This window comes from Ranitomeya variabilis, chromosome 8, assembly GCF_051348905.1.
Source record: "Ranitomeya variabilis isolate aRanVar5 chromosome 8, aRanVar5.hap1, whole genome shotgun sequence".
In the NCBI taxonomy this organism is placed as follows: domain Eukaryota; kingdom Metazoa; phylum Chordata; class Amphibia; order Anura; family Dendrobatidae; genus Ranitomeya; species Ranitomeya variabilis.
In genome coordinates, this window is record NC_135239.1 from 47,254,719 (window position 1) to 47,273,120 (window position 18,402).

Below are 18,402 nucleotides of genomic sequence, written 5' to 3' on the forward strand. Positions count from 1 at the left end.
GCAATTCCTTACAATAAAACAATCCTGGTTTGCCATTACATTAATAAACATTAACATTTCCTCGCCTTCAATATTTTATTCCATATATCTACTATTACTTTACAAAGAGCAATGAATGCCTCTTATGGACTCTCATACACATTAGACAACTCTTGGTGGATATACAGGAATGCTTGGCTTGCCGAGAGCTACCTGCGTTCTTCATGAGAGAGTGCTGATCGTCTCCTCTGGCACATTGTAAATCCAAAATGTCAGATCCTTCTCTCCCCTGACATCATCTGTGAGTGGAGAAAAATTAAGAATTTTGTCCGACCTCCCCGATATGGGCAAGTTCGGCAGACATTAGTCTAATGTGTATGGATACCATTGATAGAGAAGGCGGCAAAAAAATGTACTGATAGTAAATAGTTTGTAAAAAAAAAGTCTGATAATATCACTGTCAAGTGTTTGGGTTCAAAACAGGCATGACCCTAAAAATTAATTCCCTGAAAATAAAAAAATGAATTACAGGGCGGGCTCCAGATGGTCTACATTTCTGACTAACAATCACAAACTAAGTCCTAAACGGGTTATATGAGATAAGAAGATAGGATGTAATGCTAAAGTCTATGGACGAGAGTGGTGGCGCGTTTTTTTTTGGTTGTTTTTTTAATACCGTGGTTGGGTTAGCAACACTTCTTTATTGTCAACTCTGATATATTATATGCTGAGACATTGGAAGGGAGCAGAACTACATGTCGTGGGAAGAAAACATTTCTATAAATTGTCATTGTTTCAAATGTTGGGGCCATACGAGGTTCTGGGGATAAATATTCATTAAATGATGCATGTTGGCATAAGCAGTGTTAGAAGCAAATGTCCAACAAGGATGGTACAATGAAGAACAAGTATGAGATTGTTATCACACGTTTATCTAGATCATTGTTACAGAAACACAGGAGATCCAATGTTCATAGGAAGGCAAACATGATGTCCTCCTAACAGGACCAGAAAAACCTTATATTAAAATCAAGATAATTGTTGTCGCAACAAACAACTCATTACAAGACAACCACCATAATTATGTCTTGATGATATGCCCGCAACTACGTTTGACCATGGCTTTTTCCATTCTGTATCCAACCTGCATCTCATCTCATTGTGCTTATCTTATTTTCCATTAAGGATCCTTATGAAGGGTAATGAATAACCTTCTCCTCGAGCCTCTCACATTGGCAAACAGTCTAACCACTCTCATCGATGAGTTCTCCTACCGCAGCCTCCTACGTGGCACCATCAGAGCCTGAACTATCATCATACTTACTGACTTAGAAAGTGAGTGGTAATTCCATAACTTGGCCCCAAATTGCAGGCTATGAACAAGGCAAGCGAAAGAAATGAGATGCAATTTGGGGCTTCTTGTGTCAGTACAAAAAAAAACAACAACTTGACTGTATCCATGTACAAGTATAGAATGGATGGTAATGGATTTTGAAGGAAGTCTTTCGGTTGATTTATGCCTACTATCCATCAACAGAATCAGGTACAGGAAACATACCTGTTTGGCCATAGATAGAATTTGTATAGTAATTGTATAGCGAATCAACTTTGTATAAATAAGCCGCCCTGATCAGAGATCCTGGCAAGTTCCCCTGATATACTCATGAAGCTCTTTTAGCATAGGCAATGGAAATAACAAATGAGTTGATTCCGCGCTGCCATAGGATGAAGAATGACGGATGCCAATCTAAATAGTAAGTTGTTTATTTATCAACACATTTCGAAGCATATAGCTTCTTCATCAGAACGACCATGATCATGGTAAACCAACATACTCAAATGCTGACCAGTCTAGTAGGCATCAAATGGATTGCAACCAGAGAGCCTCCATCCAGCACGTGACTACAAGTCCGCTTACACACTTAATGTTCACTGAATGATCTGTAACAGATTGGCAGCCTATGTGCATTGAACAATGTTCTCGGTAGCACAGGTCCTGTTTACACAGGATGTGCTGCCGAGAACAATTAATTTTTGCTCAGCACAAGAGATAATTTAAAGAGATTCTCCTGAAATGTGTGATCCTAGGAATCTAGCAGTATAAATGCACCTTCAAAGAAACCGTCTTCAGCTCTGCTTACATTGAGCTGAAGGGGGACGAAAATGTAAATGGTGTGAAAAAATATATATAATCATTCGCATCTATTTAACAATATCACTTACATATGACTGAATTTTACATTTTCAGGATTCTTTAAAACGGTTTATGACAAGAATGTGTCCCAATGGGGACAGTGATGCTAATGTGTGCAAAGTGCTGCAGAATATGGAATGAGGAATTCTATAGAAGCACAAGAAATAAATGCGTATTACACTGTAAAAGAAATAATCTTCCCTAAAAACTTAGATAAATCACAACTTTATTACAGTATTTCCAAATCTAGAGAGCTGAACCTTCACACAATGAACCTAACACCAAATGCTTCACCTTTCAGGTAGTGTTCATTTTACAAAAGGACTATTGTCTATAAGAACACAGTCCGCCAACGCAGGGAATCATTAATAATGGAAATGTTTATTGCTCTACGCCACTCTTATACCAGTTCCAACAATAACCTTCCTTTGATCCATCCTGCACCTTCTGTAACGGCTTTGAAGGACGTTAGAAAATGCGATCAGAAAAAGGTAGAAATTCTAGCTTCATTAAGTTTTTTTTTTAAATATACCATATATCTTCTTTATTAGTGGATAATATTAATCCACTGACAAATAGTTAAAATTCCAACTTCATAAACACGACTACAGGATCCATGGAGAAGGCATAGTATAGATCTATGAGTTTCAGGTGTGTAACACCCTTAGTCATGATAATACCTGACCATTGCTGGTGCATTTACATAGTGGTTAGACCCGGTCTGCACAGCGACAGCCCAATGACTCAGAAGTAGGGATGAGCGAATGTGCTCAGATAAGGTGTTATCTGAGCATGCTCGGGTGATAACCGAGTGTCTTCGGCACGCTCGAAAATTATGTTCTAGTCCCCGCGGCTGCATGTCTCGCAGATGTTTGACAGCCGCAACACATTTCCTGTTTGTTAGGCAATGCTTGCATGTGTTCCAGCTGTCGAACATTCACAAGACATGCAGGAGCGGGGACTCGAGCAAAGCATGAGAATTATTCCCAAATTTACAAAGCATCACATTAAAGAACATAAGAGATAAGGGCAAAAGCAAGAAAGTATTTCAGACTTGATCCTATGTATCCGGTTACGGCAGGTGGCATATAGGAAGATCTCCACCTTCATGGTGTAGGCGCCTACTGAGTCTGGGTTCTGTATAACTCACATTTCAATCCGCCCTGGTGCCATCGCAATTTCACTTCTCTGTATGCAAATTGTATCCACAAAGGATATTTGCATATTTATTAGCAAAAAATTACAATAACCTGACCTTTCATACATTTTAGGAATTGATCCAATGTGTCAGATAACACGTGCATCATTTCCATATTAACGATTTACTGCACATTGGAAAATCAGACAGGCAGGGAAGACCAGCTCAGAAAGTATGTGCACCCTTAGAAAATTTTCATGCTTTGAAGGACACAGAAGTTCAGCACATTTGATTAAGCTTTTTCCAATCATAAACAGATAAAAAATCTTAAAAGGAATGTATCATTAGAAAACGACCTATTGTTTAAATTAAATTATTTTAGTAACATGTATTTCTTTTTTTTTTTAAATTAGGTTTTTTTTTCATATTATGATCTCTATTAAAAAGTAAAAATTAGTAATCTTGCAATTCTCACGCTGTCCACTGGGGCTATTTTAGACTCATACTTCCTGTTCTTTCAGGAAGAGTTTTCAGAAGTCTCATTATCATTAGAGGCAGGCTAACTGATAATGAAAGGTAACACATCTATACATAGTTAATAACAGGATCCACCAATCCAAATAGGTGATGTCACAGCTGTCCCTTCATATTAACCTCTGTACATGTTCATTTGATGCTTCAATTCAAAAGATAGGATCATTGTGGCTAATGTGCATGTCAATTTCCTAAAACAGGAAGTCTAAAAAAGCCCCAGTGGCCAGTGTGAAAACTGCAATACTTCCAATTTTTACTTTTAATTAAAAACAAAATAAAAATAGCCTTATGGAAAACAATTTCAAAAATTAAAATAAACAAAACACAAAAGCCTGATTTTACCCATAGGGGATGTTCTGATGAAACATTCCCTTTAATCCCTTCCTAACACATAACATACTAGGGACATCATATCGGGTCCTCGTCTTTGGACCAGTCTCAGAAGCTGAGCTTGCTTTATACACGGCAGATGATGGCTGTGTTATTTAGCATCATCTTCCTCCAACTAGTGCAGGCAGAGCTATCAGACGTTCACAGGTTCAAGTCACTAGAAAATAAACAGTTCTTAAATACATAAAAAGTAAATATATACAGGTGCATCTCACAAATTTAGAATATCATCAAAAAGTTAATTTATTTCAGTTCTTCAATACAAAAAGTGAAACTCATATTATATAGAGTCATTACAAATAGAGTGATCTATTTAAAGTGTTTATTTCTGTTAATGTTGATAATTATGGCTTACAGCCAAAGAAAACCCAAAAGTCATTATCTCAGTAAATTAGAATACTTGATAACACCAGCTTGAAAACTGATTTTAAAATCCGAAATGTTGGCCTACTGAAATATATGTTCAGTAAATGCACTCAATACTTGGTCGGGGCTCCTTCACCATCAATTACGGCATTAATGCGGCGTGGCATGGAGGCGATCAGCCTGTGGCACTGCTGAGGTGTTATGGAAGCCCAGGTTGCTTTGATAGTAGCCTTCAGCTCCTCTGCATTGTTGGGTCTGGTGTCTCTCATCTTCCTCTTGACAATACAATACCTCTTGACAAGGTCAGGCGAGATTGCTGCCAATCAAGCACAGTGATACTGTTATTTGTAAACCAGCTATTGGTACTTTTGGCAGTGTGGACAGGTGCCTAGTCCTGCTGGAGAATGAAATTTCTATCTAAAAAATCTCAACCGAGTGAATAATGAAGTGCTCAAAAATGTCCTGATAGAACGCTGCGCTGACTTTGGTCTTGATAAAACACAGTGGACCTATACCAGCAGATGACATGGCTCCCCAAACTATCATTGATTGTGGAAACTTCACACTAGACCTCAAGCAGCTTGGATTGTGGCCTCTCCACTCTTCCTCCAGACTCTGGGACCTTGATTTCCAAATGAAATGCAAAATTTACTTTCATTTGAAGACAATACCTTGGACCACTGAGCTACAGTCCAGTTCTTGTTCTCCTTGGCCCAGGTAAGACTCTTCTAGTGGTGTCTATTGGTCATGAGTGGCTTGACACAAGGAATGCGACACTTGTAGCTCATGTCCTGGATACATCTGTGTGTGGCGGCTCTTGAAGCAATGACTCCAGCAGCAGTCCACTCCTTGTAAATCTCCTCCAAATTTTTGAATGGACATTTCTTAATCCTTTCAAGGCTGTGGTTATTCCGGTTGCTTGTGCACCTTTTTCTACCACACTTTTTCCTTCCACTAAATTTTCCATTAATATGCTTGGATACAGCACTCTGAACAGCCGGCTTCTTTAGCAATGGCCTTTTGTGGCTTACCCTCCTTGTGGAGTGTGTCAATGACTGCCTTTTGGACATCTGTCAAGTCAGCAGTCTTCCCCATGATAGTCAGTTTCAGTAGGTTGCACAAAGGGACCTTTTTAAAAGCTTAGGAAGTCTTTGCAGGTGCTTTTTGCTAATTTTAATTTACTGAGATAATGACTTTTGGGTTTTCATTGGCTGTAAGCCATAATAATCAACATTAACAGAAATAAACACTTGAAATAGATCACTCTGTTTGTAATGACTTTATATAATATACGGTATGAATTTCACTTCCTGTATTGAAAATCTGAAATAAATTAACTTTTTTTTTATACTCTAATTTTGTGAGCAGCACCTGCACATACACTCACCGGCCACTTTATTAGGTACACCATGCTAGTAACGGGTTGGACCCCCTTTTGCCTTCAGAACTGCCTCAATTCTTCGTGGCATAGATTCAACAAGGTGCTGGAAGCATTCCTCAGAGATTTTGGTCCATATTGACATGATGGCATCACACAGTTGCCGCAGATTTGTCGGCTGCACATCCCAAAGATGCTCCATACAAGGCAGGATGGATCCATGCTTTCATGTTGTTTACGCCAAATTCTGACCCTACCATCCGAATGTCGCAGCAAAAATCGAGACTCATCAGACCAAGCGACGTTTTTCCAATCTTCTACTGTCCAATTTCGATGAGCTTGTACAAATCGTAGCCTCAGTTTCCTGTTCTTAACTGAAAGGAGTGGTACCCGGTGTGGTCTTCTGCTGCTGTAGCCCATCTGCCTCAAAGTTCGACGCACTGTGCGTTCAGAGATGCTCTTAGGCCTACCTTGGTTGTAACGGGTGGCGATTTGAGTCACTGTTGCCTTTCTATCAGCTCGAACCAGTCTGCCCATTCTCCTCTGACCTCTGGCATCAACAAGGCATTTCCGCCCACAGAACTGCCGCTCACTGGATTTTTTTTCTTTTTCGGACCATTCTCTGTAAACCCTAGAGATGGTTGTGCGTGAAAATCCCAGTAGATCAGCAGTTTCTGAAATACTCAGACCAGCCCTTCTGGCACCAACAACCATGCCACGTTCAAAGGCACTCAAATCACCTTTCTTCCCCATACTGATGCTCGGTTTGAACTGCAGGAGATTGTCTTGACCATGTCTACATGCCTAAATGCACTGAGTTGCCGCCATGTGATTGGCTGATTAGAAATTAAGTGTTAACAAGAAGTTGGACAGGTGTACCTAATAAAGTGGCCAGTGAGTGTATATGCAGGCTCAGACTGGCCCACAGGGTGACAGGGGAATCCCCCGGTGGGCCTCAGTGTAGATCTGGGTCCCCAACCCCACAGTATGGGCAGTACTTGGCATAATTCACTTGATTCACTCTGTACAGAAAAAAAGCAGCATCTCATCATTCATTAACCACGCTACCCAGCTTATTATTATATAGAGATATAGGTAAATTTGTGAACGAAGGTATTATAACATTTGCATGCAGGTGAAAAGTGGGCCCCCCAAAGTCAATGTTATTGGTGGGCCCTTGCCACCCCAGTCCGACACTGGTTGTAGTGCTTGCACAAGTGCTGTGGCTCATTCTAACAGCACTTATGGTGATCTTTATGGGGTGTGAAGAGTCCCACTGATCTGATCACACTGGCCTATTCTAAGTATCAATAATCTAAACCTCAAGGCACTGAGTCAGAAATTACTGCTGGCAGATTACTGCTATTTATGCTGTAAAATTGTTAATTCAGCTGTTGGCTATTAACAGCCTGTAATCGATGATGAGTATAAGATACAGAAATATTAGATAATTTTAACTCATCCAATATTCTCATAGTGTTCGGTCCATTATAAACAACTACTCATTATAGTCTATGGGCATGCTCACATGTCCAGCTTTATTATAGATAAATTGACGCTATCCGTGTGGCATCATATTGGTGTCCACTTTTCACTGTCCAATAGGTATAAGTTGGAAAATGTTGATCTTTTTCAATCCTTTCAAATAAAAACCACACTTATGGTAAAAATGTACATTGTGACTCAAAAAAATGACAAATCGTTTAAAATTCATTGACCAAAATGTATCCCTATAAGGGGATAGATATGATTTCTCATTGCAGTTCTTGAAGAGAAACACATCTTATGAGCCCAGTTTCCTACATGAACCAGACACCTAAATAAACTATAGAAGAAAAGCTATAATATCTGACGGCATCACAAAATGTGTCAGCTGAAGGAACTAAATTTTAAAACGCACTCCTCTTAATATATTGCAATCATCATATTATACGGCACTGTGTACTTACAATTGCTCATTTTTCCCTTCTGCCCTTCATTTTTTCCTTTTTCCCAGTTAATTATTTTCTTTTCTATTAGGTCTATGACATCACGTGAGTAAAAACAGACTAGCTGAATCCTTCTAAGCTATGTGGAAACAGGAAGCCTCTCTTCCCTGCATGAGTCATCATTAGAACTACAATTCTACATCACGTGATATAGAGCTAATGGAGAAGAGAAGAATTAGCTGGGTAGAAAAGCAAAATGAGCAATTGTAAGTACACAGTGATATGCAATATGATGATTGCAAAATACTGTATTAAGAGGAAAAAACTTTCAAAAAAGTTTCCTGAATAAATGAGATTCCATGCTGTTAACATAGCATTTTTTCGGTGCCATCAGGACACTATATAGGTCTGTTACAAATTGCATTTCTTGCATCAATGAAGTACCTCCGGATGGGTGCTTTATGTACCTGATTTAAATGCATGGAGTAATTCAATTCCCCTGTGTTACACCCTTCCCAATTTGCTGTCCAGGAAGGAGGCGCTGATGCCTCTTGCCCACAACCTGCAGTTGCACAGACACAACAGTCAGAAACCACGTCCAGTCCAGTGTTCAGTTGTCCCTTGTCAGCATGTATGTCTGTTCACAAATTGTTAGTTAGATAGGGGATATATATTTGTTAGCACTTTACATTGTCCGGTGCTGGACAAAGACCATTGCTGGGTTTTAGAGGCTCCTAAAAGAGACTTGTGTCTCTTTATTAAAATGTCTCCTCCTTTAAATTTTCAAAATTTTGGTCGAAAAAAAAAGGTGATGGGGTATTGGCCAGTTTGTGTACATTTTAAGCAGCTCTAAGAGTCTGGGTTAGCCACTAGAGGGGGGAATTAAAGCACACAGATTAGAGATAGGAACTCAGGAACAGTAACAGTTAACTTAGCAGGGGCCAACTGTGGGTAAGACAGGAGGATTTCCTGGTTTTGGGTCAATCAGGCTTGGGAGCCCAGGCAGGTCATCTGGGCCTGAGGGCCCCCAGCTAAGCAGTGGGCCACGTAACATTAAGTGTGAAGCCCAGTCATCCAGGACAGCAGAAGTGAGAGCAGCAGGACAGCAGAAGTGAGAGCAGCAGCACAGCAGAAACAGCAGTAGTGAGAGCAGAAGTGATAGCAGAAGTCACCACACAACAAACACAAGTCGCTCCAAAATGTGGCAGCTTTCTACTTGGGCAGATGCCCTTATGTCTGGTGCAAAACGGACAAGGGATCTCCTGAACGTAGCAAAGATGAGCAGGGAGGAAGCTGCAGTACCGGTCGAGACGTGTAACCTAAAGGACATAGGGAAGAGCACAGGGAAAGCGAAGGATGTGAACTGTGCGGAACTCTGTGTTGATGCTGTGACTGATGTGGATATGCTGCAATTGGAAACAAGCAAAATTCTACTTTTTAAGTTGGAATTGGACTGTGTTTCTTTATGTGAAGAAGTGTCCCTGCGTCTAAGGGAGACCTCTGAGAACCAGGCAAGTGAGACAGTGGGACTGTATATACAGTATGTGATGCGGGTGGTCAGGGCACTCTAAAGCAGACACCTATATGGGCCATGAGTGCGGCCCTGGGTGCAGCTCACAATACAGCACTTATTTATATCCATGGATTGTCACTTACTGCAGGGTATAACAGCCGTCCGGAGGCAAGAGCAAGACATGTTCTCTGTAACCACACTGACCATGAGGATCACGGACAAAGGACACCCCTATATTCCTTAGTATTCTTCAAGATACCATATCAAAATGTTTTGGGGGTTTTTGTGCACTTTCTTCTTAGCTGGACAATCTTATAATTTAGACCACAAATTCTCTCCCATTGGCAGCAGACTTGTCTCTCATCTCCCGTCTCACAATCAGTGAAATTACCCTCTAAAGCCATGTTTCTACGATGAGTATTTGGTGAGATTTTGACGCTGTAGATTTCCTGCAGAATTTCATTCTTCAACTTGCCAGATTAGGTTATTTGTGTTTCTTCGTTGCCTTTTGAGTGTTTTTTTACATGTTTTTATTGCATTTTTTTCAGTCTCACTCTTACTTCTTTTTTTAATATAATTTTTAAATTAAAATTACTTTGTTTTGTAAACTTCCTGTTTGCTGTGAACTCTGATAATGCTCTATTGATAATGCTATGCGTGCATGTGGATTACATCCATTTTTTTGCTGCTGAAATGTAATAAAAACCCATATGAATTTTTTATATGTGAATATTCGGCATCTCATTAAAGTGTATGGGGAAATCCCGCAAATAAAACACATATAATTCGCGAGATTTCAAAAACTCAACACACCTCAGTTTGTGTAGTATTAAAAAAAAAGTAAACAAGTCCAAGAACGGTAAAGGATCCAGCTTCCAGAATATATTTTTAAAATTTAATACATTAAAAAAGTGAAAAAAATATACAAACTTTGCAAAAGGTTGAAGTGAACACTTTCTAAAATAACCAACGCATTTCAAACATTACAACGTTCTTCGTCCTGGTTCGAAATGCGTCGGTTTTTATGAAGGGTTTTCAGAAAGTGAAATCTCTGTTCCCCTGTACTTTACACACTCTTCCCTGCTCCAGGGCTGAATCTCTGGTGCCCCCCCATGGTATCTGTTATTGTCTGCAGCGCTGACTTCACATCGACAGCGCTGCCTTCACATCGACAGCGCTGCAGACAATTAGTGAGCTCAGCAGCTTATGATGTCTACTCAAGCAGAGTCACTGAGTTAAGTTACTGACTGCAGCACTGTCATCGATGTAATGATGAAGTCAGTAAGGATTTACAGCACTTTTACATGGCGATATTTTGCATCAGTATTTGTTAACAGACTCCAGGAGTGGATCCAAAACACAGAAGAGGTGAAAGTCATTCAGTTATTATTTTTGTCAGTGTTTGCTCCTGTCTGTTTTTTAGCTGACATATACTGATGTAAAATACTGGCCAAAATACTCACTTTGTGAATGAGGCGAGGAAGCTGCTTGTAATCCTGCTGTAATATAAGTCCTTATTCCAATGATGAATGCACACTTGCTTGTCTTCTCTGCTCCATGATATTCAGCAGAGCAGGAGCAACACCTGGGGCAAAACTGTGGCCGGCAGATGTCCGGCCCTATGACACAGTGACATGTGATGGACCCCGACTCCCAAACAAAATGAATCACACAGACGCACACAAAATAAATACACAAAGCATTGTAATTAGGTGTCAAACGTTCTCAATTTTATTTACATTCACAACACCAAAAATGGCACAACCCCCGACTCACGAAGAGTCACCCTCCAGCACTCAGGAGAGGAAAAACCCCATGGTGGAAACCTCTAGGGAACGATGGCTGGAGGATCGCCCTTCCCTTGGGCTTAGAGAGTTAGTGCCGATATATAACAGATGTAACAAGTTTTAAGATTTGTACATTTTACCAGATTTACAGAGAACGACATAACAAATATAGACTATAAATGTGATAAACCAGATGTGGGAGAGATCTGGCTGCGATATCGGTCACCACATTGGTTGTTAGACCCAATTTAGTTCTTCTGATTTCCCAGATGGATGAACCATTTCTTCCTTACAGATCCAGGTCCACCTCTCATAAATTTAGACTTTTGGTTACAGAGATTGTTCATAATGGATAACCCCTAATAGGAGAAATACCCCCTCCCCCTTCTCCCATCCCAATTTCTCACCCATTAAAGTCATAGGTGCTTCCATGAACTCCCAAAGGAGAGCAGCTCTTTGTAGAGGGTAACAGAAGGGGATCCTGTGCTGGGGACCCCCCTCAGTTACCTTCCCATGCCCTAGGGGTGTCTAAAACAGACAAACCCTTTCCCTGCTAGAACCTCCAAATTTCACCAAGGTCGGCACATTACGTGGGGTGGTCAAGCTCAACGTCCTCAGGCGCATCAGTAATGGCGCTGATCGTGGCAGCGCGGCCTTCTATTATGGAATCTTCTTTATCACAGTTGTTTATGACCTCATAACAGTTGTCATGGTTACTGCAGGGGCCATTACTGATGCAGGACCCAAGCATTAACCCTTTCATCATTGGTAATTCACTTCATTATAGAGGCAAATAACTGCACTTGTTACCAAGCAGGCGCCTACCATTATGGCTTCCCTTAGGCACCATAAGAAATACAGATTAAACGTGCAAGTGTTTCAGGAGGGTTTTGCACTTTTTAAATCCAGAGATTGGATTTATAGCTAGCACTTTACACAGAAAAAATATGGGGAAATTACTTGTAAAATAATATTATAGGGATTTACATGTCAAGCTTTTTCCTAATGTACAGTTCAGATAATTACATAGGTTGAAAAAAGACCTAGGACCATCAAGTTCAACCTATCTTCAAAGTTATTTATTTTATATTGCTAGATTACTTATAACTCACAATGTCATGTTTTGTTAAAAAAAGCATCCAGACCTTTTTTAAATGTTGTTATAGTAACTGTCATTACTGGCTCTTGTGGTCGGCATTCCAGTCTGATTGCTCTTACTGTAAAGAACCCTTTCCTATTTAGCTGCCATAATTGTCTTTCCTCCACGTGTAACAATTTGCTAGATCTGAATGTAGAACACTCAAGATGATGGTGTCCATCGGTTGCCTCCTATCGATTGCACACCAGTCTGGTGATACTACCTGTGAGAGGGATAAGTTGTTTTTTTGTTTGTTTTCTTTTTACATATTATATTTCTTCATGTATTTCAGGGCATTGATTGTAACTTTAATATCCTTATGCGTCCCAGGGCACGTATGTACCACAAAAAGCTTCAGGCACATCATGCCGGTCTCGGAGTCACCATTCTGAACCTTAGTTGCACTTTCCATCATATTTGCCATAAAAGCAGTACAGCAAACAGCTATTTTTTTCTTGTAGAAAGACACAAACCAAGAAAAACCCGTTGGGGTCTGTTGGGTGCTCCTGGTTTCCCCTCATATAATAGATCCGACCCCATTATTTCCAGGAACACAAAACTGGACTCAATAACATAGGGGTGAATTCAGCCCTATAGCCTCATACTTGATGTACAGCACCAACCCTGACCTTGAGGTGTAGTATACTCTAGTGACTCTTTTGTCCCATTTACAAGCTGTCCTCTTCTAGAAGATGATCATTCGTTACCAACTGCACAGCTTGTGCAATGACACTTCATATATCAACAAGGTGGAATGATAAAAATGGAAGTCAGTGTGATGGAAGCTGGAAAAGGTCACTGCACTTTACTGTCGGCTCTGTGGTAATCTGCTGAAATGAAAGGGACAGCTCCACGGTCAAAGAAAACGGGACAGTCATCTTACTTTAAAGGGCATTTCTAATTAAAAAAAAATCAATTTGATCTGTTACTGAAAATTTTTAAAAGGGACTGCTCAGGAATAGATGGGAATGCCTTTCTTGTCCAAGAGCTGCATCTTAAATTGAAGCTCAATGCCAATGTTATGGATTTACACCACTGAGTAGCTACATGGATATCTTCAACAGTCCATTCAACATAACATTGCTTTTGACACAAGTGATAACCTCCGCTCTTCTCCTTGTGCGGGTGACATGATGACTAGTTGTCAGGCTCAGATCAATAGCTAGACCAGTCATCTCCTCTATCATATCTGATTGCTGGTAGACCCACTAATGGGACTAAACAAATGATATAATTATGTGTGGTTGCTTCATTCATTCCTGACCTCACCATGGAGGAACGGCACCCCCTGTTCTCATGATTGGTATTGGTCCCAAAAGGAGGGTCAAACATTTGTCCCCATTACTGTGATAACTTAGGTAGACATTTGTGACATATTAATATGGGCATACAGGTTCTAGAATACTTAATACAGTCCTACCTGTATACCTTATATCTGTGGTCTTGTTATTCAGAAATCATCCTTTAATCCTGTATGTTAATGTGTTCTTCCAGGCTTCGGGGGATGCGGTGCCTGGAAGAAAACTCCTGCCTCCAGTCTTCATTTTAGTGTCGGTCATCTCCCATCAGCGTCATAGGGCACTGTAAGGTCTAGTGGTTGTAACGTGCCGGCGCAGATGAAACAAGACGCCATAGTCCATAGAAGGGCATAATATCACAATTGCAGGGCGCATGACAACCACTAGATGTTACAGGGCCCTATGACGCTGACGAGAGACAACAGACACCAAAACGAAGACCGGAGGTAGAGTTTTCTTCCAAGCACCGCACGCCCCAAAGCCTGGAAGAACGCATTAACATAAAGGATTAAAGGATGATTTTTGAAGAACAAGACTGCAGATATGAGGCATACAGGTAGGACTATATTAAGTATTCTAGAACCTGTATGCCCATATTAATAGCTTAGGTATATCCAAAGGGGTGACAGATTGTAATGCATCAAAAAGTAATTAATTTTGTTTACTGGACACAGATTTTTTTTTTAACAATCCTAAATGTTAAAGTGTTGTCCAACAACAGAAAAAAAATCATTCTTTTTTATTGTGTATAAAATGTAAAATTTTTCCACTTGCTAATGCACTTTATTGATTACATTTTTCTTGATGTTCTACAGTCAATACCTGGTCTCAGCAACTCTGCTTCCAGCTAGGCTCTAACACAGAAGACAGCTTCCTCTGCCCCCTTTGTATTGGGGGGTATCATGTTTGCAGGGTCCTGGCCATCAGGCTATGCCACAGCCGCAGAGAAGGGGATTGGCTTAGCCATCAGCGGCAAGCATATCACCAACTCATAGACTAAGCCTGAATTGGAAGGCGAGGGGCCTGGTCACATGTTCTGACATATAGTCTAGAGTTCTAGTAAAAAGTTGATGTCACGCGCAGACTTTTACCTGTGATATGGACATAGTCCTGGTTTATATCACAAGTCATTAAAACAACGTAGCTAAAAAAATATCATTACCTATATAACAGTTGCACAATCCCCTAGTGATGTTACTGATACCGGGGAAGCATGACCCTGCTGCACATTCTAATCAGATGAGTGGGACCTGCAGCAAATCTACTTATCACATAATTAGCAAATTAAGCTATTGTCCTAAGTAATTGCTTCTATTTAAAGCTCAGGTGTACAAATGGATATGGGGGACATTTTGTGGTTGCACTGCGAGTGTGATTTTCTGGGTCTTTTTTCAGAATACAGCATGCTCTAGGAAAAGCGTTATTTTCTCATATTTACATAAATGTTTCTATAGAAAAAAAAAAAACCAACACAAAAATGTATGCCCAAAAATAAAAAATTTTAAATTAGAAATTAATGGCATTTTTTTTTTAAGAAACCAAAATAAAAAGCTGTGAAATTACTGCGTACAAAGGACATTAAATACAGACTTTTCATAAGAAGGGAGTTAATAGTGCAATATGTTATATTGCATAAGATCGTGTAACTTTAAAAGTAGGTTCACACGATCATATAAAAAAAATAAAAATCCGAGTTTCATCCCAAAAAAGCAGGACACTTTTTTTTCTTACTTGTCATCCGTGTTCAATATTATTATTATTATATTATTATTTATAGCAGCAGCGACTAATCATTTACAGGATCATTTACCATTTCCTAAGTTACAAAATTTCAATGTATCCGTAAAAAACAGACTCTGTACTGCGGCTCTGTGTGGCATCCGATTCTTTTCACGCAACCATAGACTTGAATGGCTGAATCTCATCCAATTTATGGAAGAAACTAGTGCACGCTGCCATTTTTGTCACATGCAGATTGTCGTTAAACAAAAAATAAAAAATTGGTATCTGCAATGCGACACTGAATAAAATTGGCCTGAGTACTGTCCGTTATTTTTCACGGACATCACTAGGATGGAAAATATCATTGTGTGAATGAACCCTAATAAACAGTCTAGTGAGGAACAGACAGACAGAGGAGGACCTATGTGCAAAAACAATATATGGGTCATTTTCAGTCCAATAACTCATCATAATACGCAATGTCTCCTGCTTTGGAGGTGGGTGTGAGGCCCCTTAGTTTCTGGGCCCCTGCGCACGTTGCACCAATAGTACGTCCACCCCTGATTCTAGTTATAAACATGAAAAGTGACATTTACAGCACAAGACATAGCTCATTATATCACCAAATCATCACCAGAGAATTATTACACCAAAAAGCAGATGAATTAAAGGGAACCTGTCACCCCCAATATTGAAGATGAGCTAAGCCCACCAGCATCAGGGGCTTATCTACAGCATTCTGTAATGCTGTAGATAAGCCCCCAATGTATCCTGAAAGGTGGGTGAGAAAAATAGGTTAGATTATACCCACCCAGGGGCGGTCCCGCTGCGGTGGGCGTTGCGGTCCGGGGCCTCCCATCTTCATAGGATGACGTCCTCTTCTGGTCTTCACACTGCGGCTCCGGCGCAGGCGTACTTTGTCTGCCCTGTTGAGGGCAGAGCAAAGTACTGCAGTGCACAGACGCTGGGCCTCTCTGACCTTTCCCGGCGCCTGCGCACTGCTGTACTTTGCTATTCCCTCAACAGGGCAGACAAAGTACGCCTGCGCCGGAGCCGCAGTGTGAAGACCAGAAGAGGACGTAATTGTAAGAAGATGGGAGGCCCCGGACCGCAATGCCCACCGCAGCGGGCCCACCCCTAGGTAAGTATAATCTAACCTCTTTTTCTCATCGTTCAGGATACATCAGGGGCTTATCTACAGCATTACAGAATGCTGTAGATAAGCCCCTGATACCGGTGGGCTTAGCTCATCTTCGATTTTGGGGGTGACAGGTTCCCTTTAACAAAAAACATGACTAACCTTCCAATGTTATGTTCCAGAAGTTTGATGTATTTTTGGTCTTCTTGGTTTTGTTTGATCATCTCTTCCTGTTCCGTGTGTGTCATAGAATTTAGACCATCTAACAACCATTTTTCTCGCAAGGCTTTTTTCTAGAATTTGTAAAAAACATATTTTTTAGCACTGAGATTAGATAGATAGATAGATAGATAGATAGATAGATAGATAGATAGATAGATAGATAGATAATCCGTATACTGGATTTGATTTCTAGGGTACAAAAAGAACCCAGTGGTACAGCCTTTCTCAGGACTCGGCCAGATGGCTTGAACTTATATCCTTTTTATATTGAGCATTAGTACAGGGCTAGCACCCAGCTATTAAGAGGAGGTCTCCAGTTAGATACGTTTGTGAGAAGCTTCGCACAGAATAGCAGATCTGGATTTCCATATACTTGCATGGGGGTAAAAGGAGAAAAATAAATACTGTAAGTCGGAGATATGATGATACGGTTAGTCACACGGGGGCTTGGATGTAATTGTGTGGATATACCAAATAGGGTTAAAGTGGATGTGCAGCACCCCAGAGTCCTGGTCGTTGCAGTAATGTCGCTCTGCCACTAAGGGGAGTGATGTTACGTCTGATTGCACTAAAGGAGTTCACCTGACCAGGTATCACAGTCACACATTACACTTCACACTCTGGCCACCAGGGGGAGCAAAGGGTTCTATGTATTAGGCCACTCCTCACACTCTGGTAAAACTGGGGGTTGGATAGGAAGTTAGGAAGAAGCTGACTGGGTTTTGCCCAGGCAACATCCTGTGAGAGAGGGAGTTCCTGGGAAGATTCAGGGGGGTCTCTGTCAGGGGTGGGATCCTGACAGTGGCCTAGCGAAAAGGACAGATCGTTACGGAGCCGCGCTTGCACCCGTTGCGGCGGCATCTTAAGAAAGGACGCGAAGCGAGGTTTATTGTGGAGAAGTGAGAAACGAGATCGCAGCACAAAGGAGAATAGAACCAGTAGGAGTCGTGCCCTAAGATCGTGGCAACATCCTACTGAAAAAAGCTCACAACGAAAATTATATGTATATAGAGGGAAATTGACCAGTATAACAAAAAGAAAAAAAACCCCTGATAAAATCCAATACTTTATTAAATAACCAACACAAAACAAAAAATGCCCTATCTAATAGGTCAGCTACAATGTACAGGGAGGGTTATCAATCCCTAAATAACCCCTGCAACACGTATATCAGGTTGGAAAGTGTTAATAACACACGTGGTATATACTAAAACTAAAAGGGTGTACAGAAAAATATATAAGGTATCCCTACGGGCTAGGAATCAGTCCTAAAGATAAGACTACCTAGATGCGGAGGTTGGCACCCTTAAAGAAAACGAGAAATGGCGCCCCCGCTCGTACGATGACTTTCCCTGGTCTCCTGGCTACTCCCTATAAGGGATAGAATGTGAAACAGAATGCCAGATGGCTGTAGATAACTTGTACAGATAGATATGTGTAATATCCCTTAAACAGCGTCACAGGCCCTCCCTTCCAATGTGCTGTGAGGCCCAAGAATAGAATTAATTATATACACACACATCCACCATTAGAAATGGAGGGCAACAAAAAGACAAGCCAGAAAAAAAGAAAAAACCAGGGGAAAAAAAATTTCAACGCTGAGGACACCATCTAAATACAACCTGATTATAACTGACCAACAATAAAAAACATGCAAAGGTACATATGCCACATAAT

At 40.6% G+C, this 18,402-nt stretch overlaps 1 protein-coding gene across 2 annotated transcripts in view; it reads right to left on the reverse strand.

Annotated features, from left to right (window-relative positions):
* Window positions 1-18,402, reverse strand: part of PALMD (palmdelphin) — a 64,619-nt gene that overhangs the window by 15,562 nt on the left and 30,655 nt on the right. For both annotated transcript variants that reach the window (XM_077276397.1, XM_077276396.1), the window contains exon 3: window positions 16,666-16,796. In XM_077276397.1, the coding sequence (XP_077132512.1) occupies window positions 16,666-16,796 (131 nt within the window). The remainder of the gene's footprint in view (window positions 1-16,665; window positions 16,797-18,402) is intronic.